The 27,069-nt window shown below is 33.2% G+C and overlaps 1 protein-coding gene across 2 annotated transcripts in view; it reads right to left on the bottom strand.

The window, feature by feature from the left end:
• Nucleotides 1-4,884: 4,884 nt before the first annotated feature.
• The window catches only part of LOC145297729 (uncharacterized), an 81,410-nt gene continuing 59,225 nt past the window's right edge, over nucleotides 4,885-27,069 (bottom strand). The window contains exons 2-5 of one of the 2 annotated variants that reach the window (XM_080143958.1): nucleotides 26,716-26,850; nucleotides 12,935-13,078; nucleotides 9,002-9,197; nucleotides 4,885-5,196 (exon numbers count right to left, since the gene is read on the bottom strand). In XM_080143958.1, coding sequence (XP_080000084.1) covers nucleotides 5,106-5,196; nucleotides 9,002-9,197; nucleotides 12,935-13,058 — 411 coding nt within the window. In that variant the 5' untranslated portion in view covers nucleotides 13,059-13,078; nucleotides 26,716-26,850 and the 3' untranslated portion in view covers nucleotides 4,885-5,105. Of the gene's footprint in view, nucleotides 5,197-9,001; nucleotides 9,198-12,934; nucleotides 13,079-22,661; nucleotides 22,882-26,715; nucleotides 26,851-27,069 lie in introns of those variants that run through there. The other variant, XM_080143950.1, reaches the window with a different exon arrangement.

Genomic DNA, 27,069 nt, shown 5'->3' with positions numbered 1-27,069 from the left:
AGAATTGCTGAATCTATCCATATAACACTTGAAGTTGTATTTCTTTTTTAGTTTTTTAAGTCCTTTTTTTGTTCTTCAAGTGGTTTCATGATTTGTCTGGAGCAAATACAATAAAAAGATTTTTCATCATAAAGTTAGCCTTTTTTTAATATAAATTTGTTATATATTATTTTTATTTTTACTTCTTTTGGAATCGTTTTAGATGAGGCTTTATAATTTGTGTATTCATTCTTTTGCAAACTGTTATCCTCATCTTCATAGTTGTTATTTCATCACGTTTCGGCCAACTCGTCCTCTAGCCTTCTTCAGGTGATTCACTATGACAGGATAGGAATGCCGAGTCTTGTGACTGTATTCCTAGTAATTACTGCCTTCCATAGTTTTGTTATCTCACCACGTTTTGGCCAAATAATCCTTTGACCTGCTTGGGTAGGATTGAAACTGCCTTCTTCAGACAATGCTCACCTGGAATCATAGAGACTCATCACCTCTATCCACTGCGCCATGGGCCCCGAAAGATGATCAAGGTTGGATTTTATGGTCTCATAAATCACCTTAAGAAAGCCAAAGAATGAGTTGGCCAAAACGCGGTTAAACAACAACAACAACAACAACAACAACCATGAAGATATGGAGAAAAGATTTGTTTTACTTTTGTGCTGGAAATTTACCGAATATTGTTTAGGAATTAATTGGATTTATTGCAAAACTTTGCCCAAATTACAGTATTCAATCAAAAAGTACTTCACTGAAAAAAATAATTTCAGACATACTTACAAAAGTAACAACAAAATTTCAATCATTTCTTTGATGAAATTAGCAGCATTTCTTTGACTACAGACATGTGGACAGCTACTACAAATAATGCTCCCTTTCTGAGTTTGACAGGTTATTGGCATTCAAATGTCTTTGAACTGCAGATCTGTGCTTAGAGTTGTTCCATTACCTGGTACACAAGCAAGTGCAAGAATAAAGGAAGAATTGCACAATGTATAAAATCTCAAATAAAATTTTCTTAGTCTTTGGGGATTCAGGAGTAAATATGGTTGCTGGTGTCAGGGAATGTGGTTTAGAGTTACTATCATTCTGCATACATGCATTGCAACTCTCAATAAATGATTTATTATTGTCCTAACAGGTTGTTAAGACAATCATTACAACTAACAGAAATATAGTCTCCCAATTTAAATACTCTCCATTAGCAAATAGCAAAACTGAAATACAGGATCAGCTTAATTTGGAAAAATATCAACTCATTCAAGTGAGACCACACGGTGGTATTCAACATGTTATATGCTGAATAGGAACTTGAACTACGAAAAGTTCTTGTAATATGTGATGTTAATAAGATTGCTATTTTAACGACTTACAAATGGGGACTTGTTCAAAAAATTATGCAGCTACTGAGTTCATTTGTAGAAAGCATCAAATAACAAAACTTCAATCATAGCAATGATAATACCTATAATTTTAGCTCTGAAGTTATTTCTGTCAAAAGCTGTCCAATCCAATTCTTATATTTCCGACTTTAGTGGAATCGTTATCACTATTGAACATTTCAGTGGATCAATGGAAACAAGATTTTTATCTGATCTAAATGATAAACCTTGTGTGTCTATTTTCTTAGATCCACGATTCAATACCGAATTTCAATGTACATGTTGCTAGATCAGAAGTACAGGCATGTGGCTACGAAATCTTCCCCCATTTCCCTACTCTCTTCACCTCACACCCTCTTATTTTCACCTCTTCCCATTCATGAAGTTGTTTTGAAAGGAAAGCGTTTCCGAGATGATACAGCCTTGATTTCCAAAGTCACGTTGTGGTTAGAAGACCAACCTGGGGTGTTCTATAAAAACTGTCTCCAGAGCTGCATTAAACTATGGGAGAAATGTAGAACTTTGAATGGTTTCTAGGGTTTCCCAAAATTGGCTCCATAGAGCCCTGGGGGCGGGGGTCCGTGAGTGAGGGTCTTGGACTTCGGAAGCTCTTTCTTAAAGGACCAAATGCTTTATATGAAAAAAATTAAATGACTGCAGACATTTTATTATTGATCGTTTTAAGGATATGGAAAGTACATCTTATTGATGATAACGAAGCAAATCAGAATACACTTCTTCAGACTCTGCTGGGAGTCAAGAAAATCCAAGTGAAAGTAAAACTGTATCTCAAGTCTGTTTGATGAATTAGCTTTAAATATAAGCCTATATTAACAAATCCAAACTTAGAGCAGGAAGAAAGTGAGTTAAACATTGAGACTGCAATTGCAAGTACAACAGAAATACAAGACTCACAATCTAAACTCAAAACAAGTAAACCCTTTTATACTTAATACTGCACAAAAGAACTTGATCATTCTGTAGTTTTACCATTAATCGCAAGAGGTGATGATTCATTTCAGTGGTGGAAAAAGAAAAAAAAAACAGACCGTATCAATTCTGAGTAAACTGGCTTCAAAACAAAATATTTAAGTGCACCACCTTAATACGTGCTAATGTGTATGAACCTATGGGGAATTGGCTGAGTCCTGAAAATCGGGAAAATCTAATGTTTCAACGTAATAATTTAAGAGTATTCAACTTTAAATACTGATGAACTGTGGGAGCAGAGGAGGCAAGCAGCGAGAATAGAAGAAGGAGTATCGCAGCATTACAGGGGAAAACATTTTTCCACTGTTTATTTTTTTTCTTTTTTAGGGGTGCTACTGAAGTAGAACGGTACCAATTTGGAAGACGGATTTGGAACTCTAAAACATACACAATCGAAAAATTATCTTAAACCCGCCCCTTGCCTTGAGCTATCTTCGTTTACATTAATTATTAATTAGACGTATTTTTAAGAAGACAATGCTTTTTTTTCCATTCTCGTTGATTTTAAATTAATAAAATTTACAAAGAAAAATTGTATACTTAAGAATTAATTCTAATTAATGTCTGTGAAGAAAGAGGTCAAATAGTAGATTTAAGACTATTTTTCAGTTGCGCCTCAAATTCATCTTTCAAATTGTTACCGCTTTTTATTTTATTCTACTCTACAAAAGGAAAGACAAGATCAACAAAGGTATCATCCGGTCTACAATGCACATGTTACAGGCTATGAAATCTTCTCCCATTCCCCTACTCTCCTGACCTCGCACCCTCTGACTTTCACCTCTTCCCGGCCATGAAGTTGTTTTTGAAAGGAAAGCGCTTCCCAGATGATACAGCCTTAATTTCCTAAGTCATCCTGTGGTTAGAAAACCAACCTGGGGTGTTCTACAAAAACTGTCTCCAGAGCTGCATTAAATGATGGGAGAAATCTACAACTCTGAGTAGTTTCTATGTACTAAAATCAGGTTTCCCAAAATGTACTCTATGGGGCCCTGGGACTCCGTGAGTGAGGCTTTGGGGCTTCGGAAGCCCTTTCGTAAAGAGAACCAAATGCTTTTTATGAAAAAATTAAATGGCTGCAGACATTTAATTATTGATTTTTTTTTTCCTGGAAAAGGATATGATACATAACTACAGGTGTAAAGAGTTCCAGGTTGGTTCATGAAAAAGAAAATAAAAAAATAAATTAACAAAAATGCAACAATTTTTGATTAATCAAAAACAAACAATGTTTGTAAACATTATCATTAGTTATTAAAATTTGAAATTAATGTTTTTCATATTTATTTTAGAAATTATCTTGTTGGTGCTCCGGGAAAAATCTTTGGCCTGCTCAGGAGCTCCATGGTGTCCTAAAGTTTGTGAAACTCTGTGCTAAAAGACTAATAACTGTGCCAAGTTTCAATGCTCTCCTGCAATGAGACGTGAATCAAGGCCATTATTATTGAGCGCCTTTAATAAGACCTGAGGATTTCTTTTATTAGATCAAATCGTGATCGTCGTGACAAATTTTGAGTTGGTCTGTCATTAGTTCCTTAATCTAATCATTTCTAGGCATTTTTGGCACTTTTTTGTTCTTGATGTGAACACATTCGCAAGTGAGATATCTATGCGTAGATCGAATCAGAAGGAATTCTGACGATAACACATATTTCATTATTTATTTTTTTTAAACTTTAGAATTTTCTTGACTGGAGCAATTTCGTTTTGGATAAGTTAGAGTTTTGTATAACTTATTACTACAGTGTTACGTTATTTTCTTTATGTAAAAAAATAGACTGTAACAAGAAAGATTGTCTGTCTTTTAGTACTTTTAAAGATCACAACCGCTAAATCACTGCCCCCCCCCCGAAAAGAAAAACGAATTTCTACCTTTTTAGGCAGCTAGATATAAATATTCTGAAACAAACTTTGTAGAAAAAAGAAAAACAAATGAAACAACTGTTGTAGAATTTACAGTGGAAAATCGGTGCTGTATATCAAATTTAACCTGAAATAATCCCCAATTTTCGGGCCATTTTTGCCTTTTAGGGCAGTTAACCACCATTCCTTGTTCGGCAACTAGTTAGTGTTAGGTTTAGAAATCAATCAGAAGACCATAGAAAAATAATTCATTAGAATGTTTTAAAAAAGTAATTTATTTGGGAGAAAGAAAGACAATGATTGCAATAAATAAGAAATGAAAAATAATATGGCCTACGAAAGAATTTAAAATATCTTCGACAAATGAATGGTTTGAAAGAATTGATAACCGTGTACCAAATAGATTTAACCGTCAAGAAAGTTCAACAGCACCGATTACTTTATTATTAGAAAATGACAGGGAAAATATTGCATTTCTTAAACATATCAGTCAAGCAAACTTTATATCAAAATAAAATGTAAGAACGATGTTGTAGTTTGCTTGAAGCATTGTGCACAGCCCTGCCTAAAATATAACATTCGTAAGAATTTACAGACAAACAAACAAACATATTCTCCTAGATGGAGGTGATAAATAAAGGGAGACAACCAGTTTAAAATCTTCGATTTCATTTTTATTTCTGATATTTTAAATAAATATTTTCGATATATATAAATATATTATATATATTTATATATATATATATATGTATAATTTCATTGGGCATATAATCACATTGTAAGTGAAGTAGTTGTTGGCTTCTGATAAAGGGTGAGCTTCAAGCCTAGATTAATCACCAGGTTCTTCCCAATGGCCAAAACGAAATATATGACTCATCTGTAAAAGTACATGTGTTCACCGGCGTAGTTTCTTAATCGGCGTGGTGTCAGTAGCACAGATCCTTTGTAAAATCTGTCGGAACGTCTGCAAAAATTAAAAAGAACAAAAAAAAAAAACAAAGAAAATGAAAAATGTTGTAGAACTCAGCATAGCTAGAAGTTTTTATGTATTTATTTATTTATTAATTTATTTACTTTTTACAAGTTACATTATCAAGGCTCAGGGATGAGGTTTAACGAGTGTACAGTAGTCAACGGGAAAATAGTCGTAGTAATCATTAGTAGTGGGGATTTGATAAATTTGGATTTATAAGAGAACGGTTCATCAATAACTTGTTTACATTGAACTTGAAGATGATCATATTGTAGTCAGCTGGAAAGCAGGTAAACGGAAAAAAGTTACACCGGCATGCATTTCTAAGAATGAAGCTTTATTTATCGAATCTACATTTAGGTTTAGGCACAGATGAAGAGTGGTTGAAATTATTGATAGTGATTTCAACTAGACGAGTGTTTTTTTTTTGTGAAAGTTTTGCAAGGAGTACCATAGATTGGAGCTCAGACGAGCACTTGCCATGAAAATAACGATAAACAGAGATAGGCTCGTAACATCATTTCTGTGGGAAAGAAGTTGCAGGGAAGAGAGAAGGGCATCCCCCACTAGGCTATGAAGTCTATTTTGAACTCTGTCAAAGCAGGATTAGATGCATCTAGCAGCTCCTGCACAGATGTGGCAACAGTTCTCCATCCTTTGACGTACTTTGTGTTACATGATAAGGGCTGTCCCCTTTTCATGTAAGTATAAAAATAGAGAGATTTAGTTAAATGTAAAAATGAAATAGAATAGACGAAATTCGAACCTCGTAATTTAGGTTTAGAAATAGATTACGAGAGAGAATTAGCAAATGGAATGTAAAAACAAACGATTGTTTAGATTAGAGATAAAATAGCTTTAAGAAAAGAATGTGCATTGTCAATTCTGTTATGAAATTCAATTGAAGAATGCAACTATAAGATAATTTAATAAACATGTTTTTAACATATTGGAAATATAGGTTACTGGGAATATAGGTTAAAATTCCTTTTGTAAACAAAGGAAAAAGTTTGGACACGCATTTCCAGAACACGTGAAAGAAGACACACGTTTTAACATGTGTATGACGTCATGGAAAATGGGAAGTTCTCGATATAGTTAGAAACTTTAGAGTTAAGCAAGGAGAAACTGAGAGAGAAACTGAGGGAGAGTCAGAGAGAGTCTGAGAACGACAGACGATAGTTTGGAGATGGGATTCGAACGTCTAGAAGCGAGACGGTCACCTTTGAAACTTAGAATGTGAAACTTGAATTCTTGACTATGAAAACCACGACCGGTCGGAGAAGAAATAAACCCATTATGTGTTTTTATAAACGTCGTCTTTGTGTTGTAATTCTACCAAAAGGTAAAGTGAAAATTGTCATTATATGTCTTGTATATCATGTGTTTTAAAATGTCTTTACATACACAATGTGAACACTAAGACTGTCTCAACACTCAAACATCTTCTACACTTCTAAGTATGAACATTTTATAAATATGAATCTCGTCATAACACGAACACACAACAATATCACTTGCAATAAGACTCTCTCAACATCTCTCCAAGACTCTAAGACTCACTTTTAATAAGTCCTAACAACGAACAATAACAATAACAACGAGCAATATAACAACAAAAAGAAACAGAGTAATAATAATAATAATAATAATAATAATAATAATGAAACCTATATATAACACTTTACTCTTATACAAGTAGAGAATTACATCAGCAGTGAGATATCTACCGGAGCGGTAGAATGATCCTACCAATGGCAATGGATATGATATATGTGTTCCATTTCAGGTCAGGGATAAAGGTCAGACCCAGAAGTTTGTCAAAACATGGAGTCCCCCAAAGAGCAGAGCTATTCATTTCAGCTGGTTTAGGGCAGTCATATGGTATTACCTATCCACACACACGCACGCACGCACGCACACACACACACACACACACAGAATGCGTTTTCAGGCAGCGTTATAATCGGTAATATAAAAAGCGTCGCAGAGACAAATTCGCCCCTTTTCCATCTTGTTTGGCCTCAACAGACAACACAGCACAACACAACACAAAGTATATAAAGGCATTGATTTAGATATGAGGGGAATAGCTGTGTTAAGAAGGACAAACTGCGGAGGACAACAATTCGAGTGTTTGACAACTGAGATAACATGTCGAAGTTAAGAGTAGGTGTGAATCTCGTCATCAGAGAAAAAAGTGCTGTCATTTTTTTTATATATATAGACCTTCTCTATTCCCTGGTCTGACGGTTGCTTTGATAAACATAAACAGCTGTTATTGATAGTTTAATACCTTTTGGTACCTTCCCATAATATTCGAGTCTCTAACTTCTATCCATTTATCTACTTTAATTTTCGCTAGGCATGGAAGCAGCTGCTGAATATTTGTTCTCTGACTTGCAACATTTCGCCAAAGCTCATTTTCTCACGATCATTTTATTCATATTTCTCTTATAACTCTCCATGACATGATACGCATTTATTTCCTTACATTTATGAATCCGTATGAACTGATATTTCCTAAGCTTGCAGACGAACTTTACCATTTTGAGGACAGCTTATACAACATGGGTTTTTATTATCAATCAACCTACAGCTCGACCTTTGATACTCCTAAATCCCTCTTCATAAGTGTTTTTCCACGCGGTATATCCTTTGGACTCATACATATATATATATATATATATATATATATATATATATATATATATATATATAATCATATATATATATAATTATATATATATATATATATATATAATCATATATATATATAATCATATATATATATATATATAATCATATATATATATATATATATAATCATTATTTTTAAATGACTTCTTCCATATTTTGAAGTTTTCAATTTGTGTGCTGATCAGTCAAATTATAGCCAGTCTATTACTGTTAATTTTGCAAACTAGTTTTCCTCTGAGGAGAAGGGCCATTCTTTTAAACTCTATAGAGTAAGTAAATTTTTATTTGCATCTCTTGTATTGAACAATAAATGTTGCAATTTCTAATCTACTTTGCAGTGATTTTACCGAATTTAAATTGTCCTATATATATATATATATATATATATATATATATATATATATATATATATATATATTATAAAATACGCATGCCAATTAAGCTACACAGAATATTCTGCGTTTCATTTTCGTGAGAATTCGTCAGGTATCACGCGAATGAAACGCGGAATATTCTGTGTAGCTTAATTGCCTTATATATTTTTATAATTACTACTTCGCTCTACCTATGTATTGAGCACTGTTGAAGTAAATACTGAAAATTTACGCATAAAATTATATTTTCATATATTAATTTATGTGATAAAATTAAGTAGTCATATATATATGTGTGTGTGTGTGTGTGTGTATATATAATATATATATATATATATATATATATATATATATATATATATGTTTCTATAAGAACATATATAAGCGAGTTGCATCTGTAGAATTGTAGCTTAATTGAATATGTACATAAACTGTTGTTGTGGAATTGTAATTGTTGATAAATTGCTGTACACAAAATCGACAGACACCCGAAAAAAAAACACTAGTAAAGAGAAAGTCTGTGATTATAAAAAGTATATAAACGCATTGATTTACACATGAGGGGAACAGCTGTGTTATGAAGGACAAACAGCGGAGGACAACAAGTCGAGCGTTTGACAACTGAGAAAACACGTCGAAGTTAAGAGAAGGTGCGAATCTCATCGCCAGAGAAAAAAAAAGTGCTGTCCTTTTTTTTTATATTTAGAATGACATAGTCTTACCTTTGTATTTCAGCAGCAGATTTATTTTCAATGGGAGCCTCGAGTTCAGCGCTATCGTTGGGTAGAATTTGTGGTTCAATGGATCGTTTGAATTGGCCAGTCTCAACAATACTAATACATTTCGCGTATTTCTGGTAAAGGTTGTTCAGTTTCTGCCGGAAATCGTTGTTTGACAAAAGTGAATCGACAGTCATTCCTGAAGAGAGGAAAAAGGTAAGAACGCTTTTTCATATCATTGGCTACCTGATAAGATAATACCGTATATATATATATATATATATATATATATATATATATATATATATATATATATATATATATATATATATATATATATATATATATACGGTATTATCCTATCAGATATATTTTTTTTTAAATTTGCATTATCCTGTATGCGAGCACAAATATTAATACCAATATTTTTAGGACAATCCTAACCAGATGGAAAAGCTCAATATTAGATTAGAATTTGGTCGCCCATCAATAGGTATATTTTAAAGGTCACCAGTCACTCACCATTTGACATTCGCATTCAGATACACTCACGCTCAAGTCTGAAACAAGGCCATACGCCCATGTGTTCTGCAAAACACTGCAGTAGTGATTGGAATAACATTAAACAATGTCCGTGATTTACAGCAGGGTTTCCCAAACTTCAGGACACTATGAAGCCCGTAAGCAGGGCAAAGTTTTGTTCCCGGAGCTCTAACAAGATAATTTCTAAAATAAATATGAAAATTTTAACTTATACTTGTTCATTTGTTGTTCCTGTTCGTGATTTTACAACCATTTTTTTGTTCTTGGTTAATCAGAAATTGTTGCATTTTTTGTTAATTTATTCTTTCTTGACTTTTTCATGAACCCTCCTGAAACTACACATATAGCTATGTATCATATATCTATTTTCCAGTAAAAAAAGATCAATAATTAAATCTCTACAACCAGTCAATTTTTCCATATAATGCATTTGGTTCTCTTTAAGAAAGGGCTTGCAGAGTGCCTCAGCCTCACTCAGGGAGCCCCAGGGCTCCGTAAAGCCCAGTTTGGGAAACTCTGATTCACAGTACACAAGACCAAACAGTTTCAGATTTTTTTTTTAAATAGAGATTGATCAAGTGTACTATTTGAATTATTGATTTATCAAGTGTACTATTATTATGTATATAGTCGTTGTTCAAGGCAAAAATATAACATTTTCTATTAAAACTCCTATCTGTCTATCCATCTCTCTATCTTTTTCTTGTTCCTCACCCTACTCCTCCAGGATCCCTATTAATCTCCCATCCTCTCTTTTTTCTTCTCCCAGCCCATTCCCTTTTCTGTATATGCACACAGACAACTTGTATTCTGATAGAATGGGAATAATTGCTCTCGATACAAAAATATTAAAGTTACTCCCCTTTAGTTAGTACATAATCTTGCTGCAAAATCAACCCTTCACGACGAAATCTGCGCCGGTTTATGAACAAAGAATGAATTATATTTTCTAAATCTTAGATATTATTTATCCGGGGAAATGCCGATTAAGAAAATACCAACATTATGGGTATACTATTTACTTTTTTTTTGTATTATATTTCATTTATTTATTTATTTGTTGGAATCCTTTGAGATGAGTGTTCATAATTTGTGTATTCATTCTTTTGTATGACTGTTATTCTCATCTTCATAGTTATTGTTGTTTTACTACATTTCGGCCAACTGATCCTCTGGCCTTCTTCAGGGGATTAACTGCAACGGCATACAATAACAACTATTAAGATGGTGATAACAGTCCGCAAAAGAATGAATGCACAAATTGTGAGTATTTGTTTTGTCGTTTTTTAAAATTATTTTTAACTGGACATACAAACTTACACACATACACACAGAAAACCGCGCTTTATATTATAGATAAGTGATAATAAGTAGTAAGAATACACATCTAAAAACAAGAAGAATATATTTTAAGGTTCCTAAAATTAATATTAGAATTGTCTATATGGAACCGTGTCGCAATGGATAGAGTGCTAAAATCATGTCTGAGTGACAGTCTTCCAAGGGTTGATGGTTCAATCTTCAGTACGGGTGATACTTTCATTTTACTTCAGTCGAAGTTCTCAGAAATCAAGGAGCGTTTTCTAAGGGTTAAGAAAAAAAAAGATTGTGATTTTCTCTCCATTGTGCCGTGGTATTTATTCTTTTTTTATTTTAAGTCTCTTCTTTCCATGTCATTTACGTGACCAACGTTCACAATGGAATATATATACCAGACAGAGTTTGTTATCCTTGGTCTACAGACCCAAGCTGTGATCCAGGGTCTATTATCTCTGGTCTACAGGCATCAAAGTGTGACCTCTGATCTCGTCCGAGTCACTATTCTGATCGACAATGACTAGATGTGACCTTTTCAATGCAGTAAGACCCGTTGGTTGCACTGGTCAGGCTTTTATTTGCGTCCGGTGTTTATTAGTTTCTCTCGCGTCAGGGTTGATATGCCATCGTCTCGCTGGTAAGTCATCCGATGAGGAAAAAGAATAGTAATTCACAAATTCGCCTTCCAATAAGAAGGCACTCAGTGCAGAGGGGAAGACAACAAAACTCAGTTTCTTCTAGACTATTGATTAATTTTCAAACAAAAAGGTATATATATATATATATATATATATATATATATATATATATATATAAATTCTAAATCTGTATATGAGATAGATATATATTCGAATATTCTATTGAAGTACTCATTTAGCTCTCAAACACTAAATTAGTAAAAACAAAAAGTTGAGAACATAATTTTCCTCTCCCAAATTGACCATTTAAATATGTTATAGTATACTGTCTTATGGTCTCTTATTATTACTGGATCCGATGACATGAATTTATCTACATTTCTGATTTTTTTATAGATGAGGATTATTCATTCGTGTTATTTGGATTCTTCAGACTAGTATTTTCATCTCAAGATGATAACCGCATTCTTAAGAATTTAAATACTACGAAGAATTCATCTAGTCTGATGGAATATCCAGCTTCGTGCTCTTACTTGAAGTAACATAACTTGGAGAAGGTGTACCATGGGTGAGTCATGCCGAGGAGATTTTATTTGGGTCACGGACACTATGTGATTTTGAATATTAAGTCAGGGTATACTTCTAGGGAAAAATATCCTCATGCCAGGTTGTTCTGACAAACCCTTACAGAGAGCCACTTAGACACTCGAGGATAGTGTCTAGTAGACATTCAAGTTCTCTTCAATAGGCATTCAAGTCCTCTCCAGTAAGCATTCAAGATCTCTCCAGTAAGCATTCCTCTCCAGTAGGCATTTAAGATCTCTCCAGTAAGCATTCAAGATCTATTCAGTAGGCATTCAAGTCCTCTCCAGTAGGCATTTAAGATCTCTCCAGTAAGCATTCAAGATCTCTTCAGTAGGCATTTAAGATCTCACCAGTAAGCATTCAAGATCTCTCCAGTAGGCATTCAAGATCTCTCCAATAAGCATTCAAGATCTCTCCAGTAGGCATTCAAGATTTCTCCAGTAGGCATTCAAGTTTTCTCCAGTAAGCATTGTGGCCGTAAATGCTTGGTAACATTTAATGCTACTAAAACTAAGCTTCCTTCTTTTAACAACTACAAGTATTCTTCTCAACCAACGATTGCCATGACAAATGACACGTCAATGTAGGCATTCAAGTTCTCTCTAAGAATAAAATTAAGAATTTGCTGATGGAAGGGGGGGGAAACATGCTCCCTTTGTGGATTAAGTAGAAGGTTCAGTTCGAGATTCCGTACAGATGACTTCGATATAGAGATTCCTCTGTTCGACAAGACGCATCTGGAGAAGGTCGAAAGTTAGATCGGCCGATATGCTCTGAGAATAACATCCTAGATGAGAACAATAATCCAAACAATACAGTTAAATAATTTGAAATCGGAACCAAGAACGCTTACCTTTGGCGTCAGCGAGTTTTTGGGCCACCTTCAGGGGGTTTGTTCCGCACGGGTACGCTTGGCTAACAAGACACAGGCACACACAGATGAATAGCATTCGAATAAGGTCTTTCTCGTGGAACATTTTATGGCAGGAAAGAAAACCTAGCGGAGAAAACAAAAGAAAGACATTCATTTTTCTATTAGATTGAATTGCTAACATATTCTTGTTTATTTAGCATGAAGTTTGGACATCTCTTATTTGAAGCAATAATCTCATTTCTATTTTAAATAGTAAAAAAAAAATCCGTTTTTTGCTCTGTAGTTTTCAGGTTGAGCACATTTAGTTATCATACGGCCTAGAATTAAGCCTACCAAATTTCTCATATATATATATATATATATATATATATATATATATATATATATATATAGTGTAACCCGGATATAAGAGTCTTGAATATAAGAAAACGGATACAATAGAGATTTTCTCTGTTTCCAAATTAGAGCCTGTGTTTACGTGTAACCCGGATATAAGAACCCCCGGATATATAAGCGTAACCCGAATATAAGAGCGTTGTATGGATCGGAGAAGTATATATACAAGGTGAGTCATGAGAAACGGATGTTTTTGATAAATAACAGCAAATTAAACGGCATCTTAAGCGGGTTCAAAGACTAACTTCCTCACTTCCTATCCCTCACTCAAGGAGAGTAAAGGACGTTCTAAAAACATCCGTTTCCCGTGACTCACCCTGTATATATATATATATATATATATATATATATATATATATATATATATTACTTGTGCGAATGGAAATTTAATTAACTTTCTTGGATTTACATTTTTGGATTTTACCGTCATTGGATAAGTTACCTTTCACCAGACTATCCATTCACGTGAAATCACTTTTTTCTTCGCCATATTCCCTCTGCTTCACTTTCTTTTTATCAAGTAAGGTCTTTTACTTACTTGTAGTTTCATCAAATACTTTTGTACGCAAAATCCGATCCCGCATTTTGCTAATTCCTACCCTCTGATGAGAACGAAAGTATTTCTTCGAAACTCCGCGGATTAAGGACTATCCACTCATTAAGTGTTTTCTTTTCAGATTAAACATGTTTTTAACTCTTTTTCAAAGTGTTTTTTTAACATGTTTTATTAACTATTTGCTCTTATTATAAGCTCTATCTCCTATTTGGTTTTATCGAGCTTTTACATTTGGTTGAGATTAGTTTATAAATATTAATTCTTTAATAGTTATAATATACTTAGTTTTACCATCTTGGATCATTTGGGTAAATTTAATAGTATTTTTTATTTCATATATATATATATATATATATATATATATATATATATATATATATATATATATATATATATCCCCAAAACCTCTGGCTTTGATGGGGGGGGAGACAAAAACTTGCTGCTATGGTTTCAAATGATCTGAAATAACATCAAAGAGAGACTGTATTCCAAATATTTTTCATATGTTATATCTTCCCTCTTTTGGAAATAGTGTACGATTATGAATATCTCCAATATCAAATAAGCCTTATACACTTTGGGAAATTTACTTTATGTATGAAAACCAAAGAGGGAAGATATAACATATGAGAAATATTTGGAATCAAGTCTCTCCTTGCTGTTATTTCAGATCATTTAAAACCCTAGCAGCAAGTTTTAGTCTCCCCTCCATCAAGACCAGAGGTTTTGGGGAAATATCATATATTTTGTAATTCATATGCAAAACTAGGAAAATAAATGACTATAATTGAAGTATTGGTAAAGGTGCAGTATCTTTCCACCCACGAAAAATACTGTAAAAATGCCACTAGTATAGGTTTTCGAGGATGCTGAAAACGAAAATAACAGTAAAAATCCCCGGAAAATCCAAGATATGAAGAAATTATAAAGTGTGTGAATACTTTTCTATATTAATTTAACGTAAAATGAACGTCCACTTTATAGCAAAGGTGGGCATGAAGTGGGTGCTCATTTACGTTAAATTAATTTGGAAAAGGGAACTCCCCCTTCTTGAAACACTAATGTACGACCTTAAGAGCAAATATCACACATCCCACTACACAATTCAAGTCATTAGCTTTCCAACCAACTTTCATTTGCTAAATTCTGATCAGTAGTTGCCAAGAATTCGAACTTATAAAATTGACCTAAAAAGTGGTAGATATATTTATGGATATATCTATACTCGTCGCACAATTAAATATTAAAATGCTCGAATCTTTGGTTCTATTGACCGAAAGAGCATGAAAATTTGCAGGCTTTTACAAGATTATGATACTATTCTATGGTTAACATTTTATGAGAATTGGTTAAAAAGAACCTATATTTCAAAACCAATAAAATATGCTCAAATTAACATGCGCATATATATATATATATATATATATATATATATATATATATATATATATATATATATATATATATATATATATATATATATAATGTCCTAGCAAGCCAGCTTTAGTTTTGCTTCTTTAAGATGAATTTTGCTTCGTTTTTTTCTGGGTTGTCTCCCCTGTGGCTTTGCCAGGCCACTAATATATATATATATATATATATATATATATATATATATATATATATATATATATATATATATGTATATATATATATATATATATATATAAACGTTGATGAACACATAACTTGATTTGTTCCTTTTCTATTTCTCTCTTTCTCTTTCTTTCTTTCTTTCTTTCTCTCTCCCTCTTAGTCTCTGTGTGTGTGTGTATATATATATATATATATGCGTGTATGTGTGTATGCGTGTGTATGTAAATGATTTTTACCTAGAGACATTTAGTTTTCTATGATTACGCAATCATCAGTATAGAAACTGATAATTTCTGTTGATGGAAGAATTCGAACCCAGTCACAAAGTCAACTTTTGGATTGCAGTCCTGCACTCAAACGCTAGTCACCAAGAATTATCACAAGAAGCCGACAAATTGAGAAAATTAGTATCTAAGAGCAGACGTCGAGACATTGCGTTACTCTGAAGTTATTATTATTATTATTATTATTATTATTATTATTATACCTCTTTTAAAGATTCTATTTCAAATGGTTTATAATTAAATAATGCTCTTTTCATAAATGTATATATATATATATATATATATATATATATATATATATATATATATATATATATATATATATATTCGACCCACAGTGTTTCATGCTTAAGCAATTATGTGAACAAAGTAGTACTTACTGTCGGTTAAAGGATTCGAACCTGTTATGCAATATCTAGGCTAGTAAAAATTATCATATATGATCTATATAAATAAAACAGTAAGTATGTGTGTGTTTAACTGATAAACTCTTAAACTTGGCCTTTGGGCCGAGATCACAGTGTGGTATCTGTTCTTCAGATGCTGGACTTCAATTTCTTGTTCTCTGTCATTGGAGGAGAAGTCCTTCACGACTGAGACAATTTTTAATTTTTGTTCCTTTTCTACACGTTAAAAAACAACCGTGGTGTCTAACTCTGTCCCGTGGGGAGGCATTGTAAATAGGAACTCTTAAACTACTGGTCACACAATACTGAAATTAACAGGAAGTAGTACTCACAAACTAAGGATGGTTTATGACGAGTAAATCTTTGTTCGGTTGATAAATAAGGCGTACAGAGAAATGCCGCCAAGTTGAAATGCAAAATATTGATTTCAACCTGGCGACATCTTTTTTATTAGTTTTACGCATGCACAAATTTATTAATAGCTAGTTCAATTTTAAATCTTTCTTATATATGTGTCGGGTAAACTCAAGCAGTAGATTACGCACGAATGGGTCGCTAAATGTTTTGGTTTCGATTTTAGCTGATGACACACAGGTCACTTTTTTAACTTTTGTAAATTAGTACTGGTTGGCGTCCGGTACTAATTTACAAAAGTTTTTTAAAAAATAGTACTATATATATATATATGATCTTAAATAGAGAATTGGTTCTGCAATAATAATAATAATAATAATAATAATATGTGTGTGTGTGTGTGTGTGTGTGTGTGTGTGTGTGTGTGTGTGTGTGTCTTTATTATGGAATGTGGATCATTTATTGAATAAATGCTGTACATTTCATTAGAATTCCACAATTTTCTGATCCCGGGGCCGGAAGTCATTAAATCGCTTCAACTGCGGTGTCCAACATCATCAATCAATTAATAAATCGTCCCATTTTCCCCTTTTCAATCGTTGTTTGCTCTTTCTACTCGATTTCATATTTAAAACATTCGTTTCATATTAACGTTTGCCGTTTTCATTTAATTTGGATCCACATCTATAAAACTGTGGATGGGCCCCCTCCCCTTAAATCAATTAATCAAAATCAGTTTGTTTCTTTTTGTTTTTTGTTTTTTTGTTTTTTTTGGGGGGGTTTTTTTGGTGGTGGGGGGATGCAAAACAATAGCAAAGTACAACGAATCATGTAAAGAGAGACAGTCAGAAAACATTTAGATGTGTTATATTTTAGTTTAGCCGTTATATACTCATATCGTCATGTCTTTGTTTTAAACTCAAGTTGTTTTGATAAACTCACTCGGACACCGATGTTTATATAAAAGGTTAGTTATAGTAAAGATGGTCTGCTCCTTTTGAACTTCCGGTCTCTACTCTGCATACGGCATAATCACATTGACGTACCGGCCCCCGTTAGATCACCGAAGTTAAGCAACATCGAGCCTGGTCAGTACCAGATGGGTGACTATTTAGGAATACCAGGTGCTGTATTTATGAGACACTGGCACATCCATGCAAGACCTGTAAAAACTTCATCTCCCCTGAGAAGGATATACAAACAAATGGCGACCGCTTGTGAAATTGATATTCCCATGAAACTTCCCTCTAAAAAGGAAGCCTGTTCAACTCGCCTAAGGTGAGTGCCGCTTCAAAAAATATGGAACGTCGGTGACAAGTAAGATATGGTCCCTTCTGATTAATGATTATCTTCCTCTCAAATAACGTGAAAGTCCCTCCTCCAACATTTCTCTATGTTAAGAATGGCTTTCTTGTCCGCTTGACTATGTCTGATTATCCAACAAAATGAACAACAGAAACCGGAAATCAAAAAGAGCAGACTATCATGCCTATCGCTAAAAGGTTTATTTTAAAAATAAACATTCATAGAAAAAAAAAAAACATGCAATCAAATTAGCTCAATTAGATAGCTAATATTTCTTCTTCGTTAACGAATGACTTATTCTCTGTAATAATATGCTGCTTCTGAGTTTTTGTTGTTTTTTTTTTGTTTATTTGTTTTAGTTCAATATGTGCTGAAACATTAACATATCCCTGGTACTATTTTGATATAATACACGGGATATAATTTGTTGATGACTTTCCAGGTGATTCAGATGTGACCTCTGAGCATAACTTTCAAGATCGTTATGATATTACGCTGAGGATGCTTTTCCATGCGATAAGGAAATCACAAATGAAGACGTTAAGTTGACCTTTATGTTTTTGGTTATTATTAAACGAATTGCCTTATTTTAATTTGTTCACCGTTTTCAATATAGAGCGATCAAATCTATGATATCAAAATAGTTTACACTGTTGTGTAGAGAAATGAATGCACATGAAATGTTTATATATATAAAACCTGTTACGACCCAGCTTATGTCATTCAATCGTAGGCGTGTCCCTTTTCTTCCTGTCTCTTAAGGAGACATCGATGTTGAAACCTCTTCGTTTTTCTTTCTCATCAAATCTTTCTTGGCGTACAGATATTAGAGCTATTGTTCTTTCTGCTTCTCGTAATGTCGATTCTCTCTATTGCTCTAAACTCTTTCTTACACCCAAGGCTAATCCCGATCTCTACAAATCTACAATCAGAACACGTATGGAGTACTGTTGCTATATTGGAGCTGGTGAATCTGTGTCCCATTTGAAGTTTCTTGACAAGATGCAGAGAGGTATCTGTAATCATTTTTGGTCCCACCCTTTCTTCTTCTCTGCAACATCTCTCCCACTGACGAGCTGTTGCTAATATTAATCTATAATATAAATCTCACCTGTCTGTTTAAATGTATGTATGTATGTATGTATGTATATTTAAATGTATGTATGTATGTATGTATGTATGTATGTCTGCCTAAAACTTTCGACAGAGGCGACGGATTTTAACGAGATCGGTATCTCATATGCATCTATAAACTCACTGAATCTAGTCAGTTGACCATTCGGACGAAAAATATCAAAAACTTGGCCAAAAACATTCATTCCTTCATCCTCAACTGGGCACTTTTCTACAGGGAGGGTCGCTTTTTTCGCCGATATATTTTTGATTGTCTAGCCTTAACCTACGTCACTTCCGGTTTGGCGATGGGAGCAACAGCTAACGCGTCACTTTTTTTCACTTTCTTTTCCTCGTTCGCGATACGGGTTCGAGCCTGACTGCCTGCTTACCTGCTACCACTTTTTTTTGCGCTCGCAATTTTCCTTTTTGTTTTCTTTTTCGTTTAACCAACACCCTTACACGCACCTCCACTTTCTTTTCCGTCTTCCCGTCACGGATTCGAGCCTGCCTGATTACTACAACCTTTTTTTTTTTTTGCTCCACACATACCTACAAACACCCGGGCAACGCCGGGCACCCAGACTAGTCTTTCTATAAATACTATCATTGCATGCGTTTTTCAGAATTGTTCCAAATATTCCTTGCTTCTTTGTTCTAGCTCGTTTGACTAATTCGCTGATTTTTATACGTCATTCTAATACAGCTTCCTATTCCAGTAGTTTAATTTCCAAGAACTGCGGGTTTGTGGAACTCCCTTTCTGCTGACAGTTTTCACTTAAATATAGCCCTTTTTTTTTGTTTTGTTTGTTTTTTTTTCATTTGTTTTGTTTTTCAATTGCAGGAGATAAATCTGTATTTGTAATAATCATCTTTCGTTCTTGTTAATCTCTTATATCACGTGGCTTCACATCCTGTCTGGAGCGATTTCCATTAAACAAAAATACCAATGACCGTAACAAGAAATACTTTTACGGTGACAGTGTGACCACGATGCATGGTGAATGTGCTATAAATAAATATACTTGTGATATTTGAATTTATATATATAGGGCGCGTTTAAAAATGGATGTTTCTGTTTAGAGCACAACTACACCATGATATTTGAGTTTTGCATTTTAAAGTTTAAGGGGAGCCATTATTTACAGATAATTTTATAAAAATCAACAGTAGATTCTCTACAGTGCAATGTAGACTACAATGTATTGTGGAATATGTCATTGGCGGGAGGTATGTGAAACTTCTCCCCGGTAAATTGTGAGGTGGACCGACCCCCAAGCAATCAATCGATTTGATTTATAAAAAAAATAAAATGGGCGATTTCGATAACAATAAAGGTATAGGAGGATAGAACATTTGCTGATCCTCATTCAATCCCGGACAACGTCGCGTCTCCTTGCTAGTATATATATATATATATATATATATATATATATATATATATATATATATATATATATATATATATATATATATATATATATATTACATTTTTGGTGTTTTTAACGATATTATAATCATCTTTCGTTCTTGTTAATCTCTTATATCACGTGGCTTCACATCCTGTCTGGAGCGATTTCCATTAGACAAAAATACCAATGACCGTAACAAGAAATACTTTTATATTATATTTTTGGTGGTTTTAAAGATATTATAATCATCTTTCGTTCTTGTTAATCTATACAATTGTTATATTAACAACTTCGAAACGCTGTCATTTTTTAAAATTTTTTTCCGCTACCTTAGCGTTTTTTAAAGAGCTATTCGGGATCATTAGTGTAGGGTGTTACAATTAACACCGGTCATCAGGCTATTATATATATATATATATATATATATATATATATATATATATATATATATGTATATATATATATATTAGCCTGAGGATTCTCTACGGAGATTAAGCGCATATGCCTTTGTGTAACTTAGTTACCCTTACTATATTTTTATAGCTTACTACACATACACACACTTTCTCTCACACTCACATATATATTACTTCATGTATCTACATTAAATGTTATAAGAAAATATATTTTATGTATCTATTTTCAGTGCTTCATACGTGAGTAGAGCTGGGTAATAAGGTATGAAAATAGATTTATAGCAATTAATCTACACAGAAGGTTCCGCGTTTGAGAAGACATTAGTGATAGGACGATTCCAATATTTTTCCCGGTTCCGATACAATTCCGATTCCGATTCCGATTCTTTATAAATCTCTAAATATTTAACTATAAAATTATTATTTTGTCCTAATTGCTGTAAAAACACATCTTAATTGTGCATATATTTTCGCAAACGTAAAAACACAGTTGCGAGGGGAGGATCTATAGATTTTAGTCTTCTGGAAGTTTAAATCAATAAATATTTATTATTAAGCAGTGGAAGATGTTTCTTAAACCAAAGTCAAATATAAAAGATAATTAAAGGAATGGGTTTTGGCATCGGAAAATATGCTCAAATTTTTTCCGATTCCGATAGCGATTCCGATACCGATTCCGATACCTCAAAATGCTTTCCATTTTCCCATTCCCGATTCCGATTAATCCTCATAATACTAATATATATATATGTGTGTGTGTGTGTGTGTGTGTGTGTGTGTGTGTGTGTGTGTGCGTGCGTGCGTGTGTGTGTGCCCGTTGGCCCTTAAAGAGTAAGATGAAAAACGTTCACAATAAAAAGTGATTTGGAGATTATATCGTCTTTTATTGTCTTGAGAAAACATTAATTTAAGTGATGAGTGAAAAAATATAATAAAATCCAGGAAGCTTCTTGAGCACTACTGCAAGCACTAATTAAAATTAAGGAGGCCCTACTAAAAGCACTACTAAAACCAAGTTTCTACCTCCCCCCTCCTTGAAGAGAAAATATTTTTTAAGTAAGGCCTGAGAAAAAATTCGTCAGAATCCACAGGAGCGCTACTAAAAGCAGTAAATATTGTTATAAGTATGATTATAGTTATATATGGTATATTTATACTTTTTTTTAAGTGAACGGGTTTAAATTACATTTATTTGTAAGGAAAAGATTGTTAAAAGAAGTTAAAACATAAAATATTGTTGACCTTGTGTATGCTGTGAATAGCAGTAGTAGCTTATATTTAACACAGGGCAGCCATGTAATAGTTAAGCAGACGAACTTTTTGAAACCAGATGCCACAAACCGGATAGTCGGTTTAAACACCCAAGCAAGTAAGCAAGCAAGCAATCTGATTTTAGTTATATATATATATATATATATATATATATATATATATATATATATATATATATATTAGAAGAGATTATTCCAAGGGCTTAATATATTTAAACTCAATTAACCAATGGTAATGTACATATATCAATAAGAATTTAAGTCATGTGAATTGACTCAAATATTAAGCAACATGAAAGAATAAGTTCATATTTGTAATATCCGAAAAAAATACAAATATGAAGTTATTCTTTCTTGTTTTAAATTTTTGCCAGTATATATATATATATATATATATATATATATATATATATATATATATATATATATATATAGTTTTAGAAAAAAAAACGTAAACAAAATTTATTATGTAGATTTTTTAGAACCCATCCCTCTCGACTTTTATGAACTAGATTCAAAGTTCAAGAGAATTAAAACATCCCGACGTAGACCGTGTGAGTAAACTAGTAAGTGCATAGATATATACGTTTACTTACCTGACACGGCACTTCCGGCGATTTTGCCGCATCGGCTTTGCTGCTCCTCGCTAGCGGCTCTCATCATTTTCACCATGGTGTTTTTTTGTTTGTTTTTTTTTTCTTTTTTTTCTTTTGTCGGTCTTAATCGAACGTCTCGTGTTTCCTAAGTCGGCTTATTTGATCCTACTCTGTGGACGATCGAGTCAACACTAAGGTTCTGAACGGGATAGTCTATATATATAAGTATATATATATATATTGTATGTAATTGAAATCACACGACGAGCGCATGGCAGTTTTGGGGGCGGTTGTGCTTGACACGTGACCCGACCTTGTTAAGGCAAGATAAAAAGGGCGTGGTGTTCGTTCCTTTGCTCCGCCACTTGTCAAAATACGATCGTTTTCCCGCCTCTACTACACTGGTGAATGCACATAAATACGTATGTGCATGTGTTTATATATATATATATATATATATATATATATATATATATATATATATATATATATATATATATATATATATATATATAAACACATGCATGTGTTTATATATATATATATATATATATATATATATAAACACATGCACATACGTATTTATGTGCATTCACCAGTGTAGTAGAGGCGGGAAAACGATCGTATATATATATATATATATATATATATATATATATATATATATATATATATATATATATATATATATATATATGCACAACCCCTCACAGAACTCCCATGCGCTCGTCGTGTGTGTGTGTATATATATATATATATATATATATATATATATATATATATATATATATATATAGTAAGTTATGAAAATATATATGGCAATTAAGCTACAGAGAATATTCCGCGTTTCATTCTCGTAAGAATTCGTCAGGCAATGCATAAGCCTGACGAATTCTCGCGAGAATGAAACGCGAAATATTCTGTGTAGCTTAATTGCCATATATATTTTCATAATTTACTACCTCGCTCTACCTATGTTGAAGTAAATACTGAAAAATTTACGCATAAATTATATCTGCGTATATTAATTTATGTGATTAAATGCAGTAAACATTATATATGTATATAAATAAATATATATATATTATTTAAAAAAAAATATATATATATATATATATATATATATATATATATATATATATATATATATATAGAGAGAGAGAGAGAGAGAGAGAGAGAGAGAGAGAGACAGACAGACAGACAGACAGACAGACAGAGAAATGCTACCGGGCCGCCCGACGGTGTTCAGTCGTAAGATACGGATACGCTTAAATATGATATTTCAATTCATTCATATTTCGTATTTATTATTATAGATCTGCTGATCATTATATTGTACTCAATATAAAGTAGTGCCGCCCCACCGCGTGTACGCGGTCGTAAAATACGCTTAAATATGATATTTTAATTCATACAGATTTTGTATTTATTAATTCTCTATTGATTATTATATTATAGCAAATATAGAGCAATAATTAAAAAAAAAACAATGTTTTTTTTAACAGAAATAACTTTGGTGCCATCAGGTAGAATCGAAATCAAAACATTTCGCGTTTCAGCCTAAATCGTTACCGTTTGAGCTATCGAGAGAGGAATAAAAAAAGCGGTAAAAATTAAGTTACTTTAAGCGGTAAAAATTAAGCGATAACTGTATATTCGCGCATACCTAGAAGTAACAGGATTAATCGACTTACTGATGCCAAGGTCAACTCTTTTCACTTTTGACCCTTACCAGTTATTTTTTACCGGCTAAAAAACAAGATCGAATTTGTCCCAGTTCCAAATCCCCTTTCTATCAAATTTCAAGTCTGTAGACCAACAAGTGAAACAGGTATTTTGGTGGTGACCCTTTCGCACATACAGAAACAAGGCCACTTATATACACAACTGTGCTTTAAATAGAAACACCCATTTCCTGTCATTTCAAAGAGCCTATTGTTGATTTTATTTGTCGGGCGTTTCGGCTTGTGCGCTAATAAAATATCTCGAATGCACTTGTGATGTTAAGCTGTTTAAAGAGATAACTTTTATTCATATCGCCTATTCCTTCTTTCATCGGATTATTTCGATTATCAAGTATCGATACTTATCGTAGACGTTCCGACACAAAACCTATCCAAGAACACTGCCAGACACATAAAGTACCTTCGTGTGAAATTTCATAAAAATCCTCCCAGCCGTTTTAGAGTCTATAGGCAACGTTTACGCTCCGTAGGGAACAAACTAACAAATAAGTTAGTCAAAATACAATATCGGGTTTGACTTTTAAAATCCGATAAAGTGATTATATGTTGGACTGTCTGTCTATTCTCCTAACTATATCGTTTAATCTACATTAACCTTGGTGTAAAACGTTGACCAGATCACTAGCTAACTTAAAAACCATATTTAGAGTAACTCAATTTTTTACATAGAGAATGTGTAATTTTATTGCGTAAATAATATAATGTTGGAATTCTTAAACTCTTTATACGTGTGCATAAAACGAGACTATCAGACGTTTTTTTTTTTTTTTTTTTGGTTTGGTTTTTGGTTTTTATGTTTTTGTTTGTTTGTTTGCTTGTTTTTTTTTGTTTTTTTTTATTGTCATTCCACCTATTTAGTTGTGAGGAGATCCTATTTGGGACCAGATTTACAGGGATACTATTTTTTGGAGTTGGGCAGCAAGATGTCTGTTCACATTACATTTGAATTCCTGCATGTCAGCACAGTCAGTAAAGCAGGGGCCCGGGAGGCAATTCCAAAGTGCAGCAATCCGAGGGAAAAAGCTATTCGAGTAGAAGGATTTATGGCATCTATGGATCTCTACGGCGTAGGGTCGGGATTTTGCTGTTTGTCGGGTTTGTCGAGGGTATTGTCGTCGAGGGGGTACCAGTGCTTTGAGTTCGTCAGAGCACTAGTCATTGAAATACTTGTAAATCAGCCATCAGGGTGCCAGGTTTCCGCGATTGGGGCAGAGGTTGAAGTTTGGGTTTTAGTTTAAGTATATTTTGCGAGGGCGATACTATTATTCTCTTAATCAAGTATTTTATTATATTATTAAGGATAAATGAGTGGACACAGCGAACAAAGATCTTAGTGCAGAGCATTTCACTCTTGGCAATTATCGAAGTTCTCGGTTCAGTTATTATAGTAGAATTGGCTATCTTTCCTGTGCCTGTTCCATCGCCAGACTCTAAAACCCTCGTTTCACTGTATCGTGTCGTGTTGTCGACGGACGTCTCTTTGTATTTTACTCTATCTTGCCCCATTAAATGTCGTCTCTTTCTGTTATTTTCCGTGGCAACTGATTTATTTCTCAACTTTCGTGACGCTTGGAATTGTATTTAGTTCGATTCTTGTCAAGATTAACACTAGCTCATATAATTGCTATCCGACACTGGGCCATCCATAATTTAACAGTTAACTTTTTTCTGCACCAAGCGGAAATGAGGCACACTCAGATCAGTTGCCTGCTCAATTTCTATCAGTCAATGGATCTATCTATCTATCTATCTATCTATATATATATATATATATATATATATATATATATATATATATATATATATATATATATAGGGAGAGATAGATAGATAGATAGATAGATAGATAGATAGATAGATAGATAGATAGATAGATCTATCCATATATATATAGAGAGAGAGAAAGAGAGAGAGAGAGATAAATAGATAGATAGATAGATAGATAGATAGATAGATAGAGATGTTATTTGTTTTTGTTTTGCAATATTTTTGAATGAATCCAATTATTTATACGAAAGTGCATTTTTACCTAAATGCGAGTTGGGAATAATTTTCCCTCTGGCCAATCTGGTACCCCCAAATGGGAAGCGGTATATGTATTATTTCTAAAATATAATTGTCCACTGACACGTGTTTCGTCGTCTATGACTCGTTATAGTGACTGAATATATATATATGTGTGTGTGTGTGTGTGTGTGTGTGTGTGTGTGTGTGTGTGTGTGTGTGTGTGTGTGTGTGTGTGTCTTTCTCGCTTACTTCCGCACAAATGCACTGTAAGAGTGAAATATAATTAAGAAACATTAACTCACGTGTAGGTTGGAACTCGAGAATTTTATCTTGTTACTTTAATTATTTCAAGATATCACGCTGCGTTAGAGTAGGTGTCAGGGAGATCAACTGATTTGAGTGCGTCCCATTTCCCCTTGGTAGAGAAAGGAGGAGAACTGAAAAGGAAAGAAAGAGCAAAATGTAAGTTGGACGAATCGGAGAAAGTAAGAGAAGCAGCTGCTAAAGACTAGTATATTTTTCATGTTCGTTTGCTAGTCTCGCATATCTATTTACTAATATGCCGTATATACGCATCCGACCTGAGTATGTGTCTATTTAAAGTAAGTTTATTAAAGTTCTACTTGAAACTTATGATCTAATTTTTTAAAAGTGAT

This window comes from Euprymna scolopes, chromosome 2 (assembly GCF_053919585.1).
Source record: "Euprymna scolopes isolate OS-2025 chromosome 2, ASM5391958v1, whole genome shotgun sequence".
Taxonomy (NCBI): Eukaryota; Metazoa; Mollusca; class Cephalopoda; order Sepiida; family Sepiolidae; genus Euprymna; species Euprymna scolopes.
Note: the sequence above shows the minus strand (reverse complement) of the source record. Positions and strands in the feature narration are given on the sequence as shown.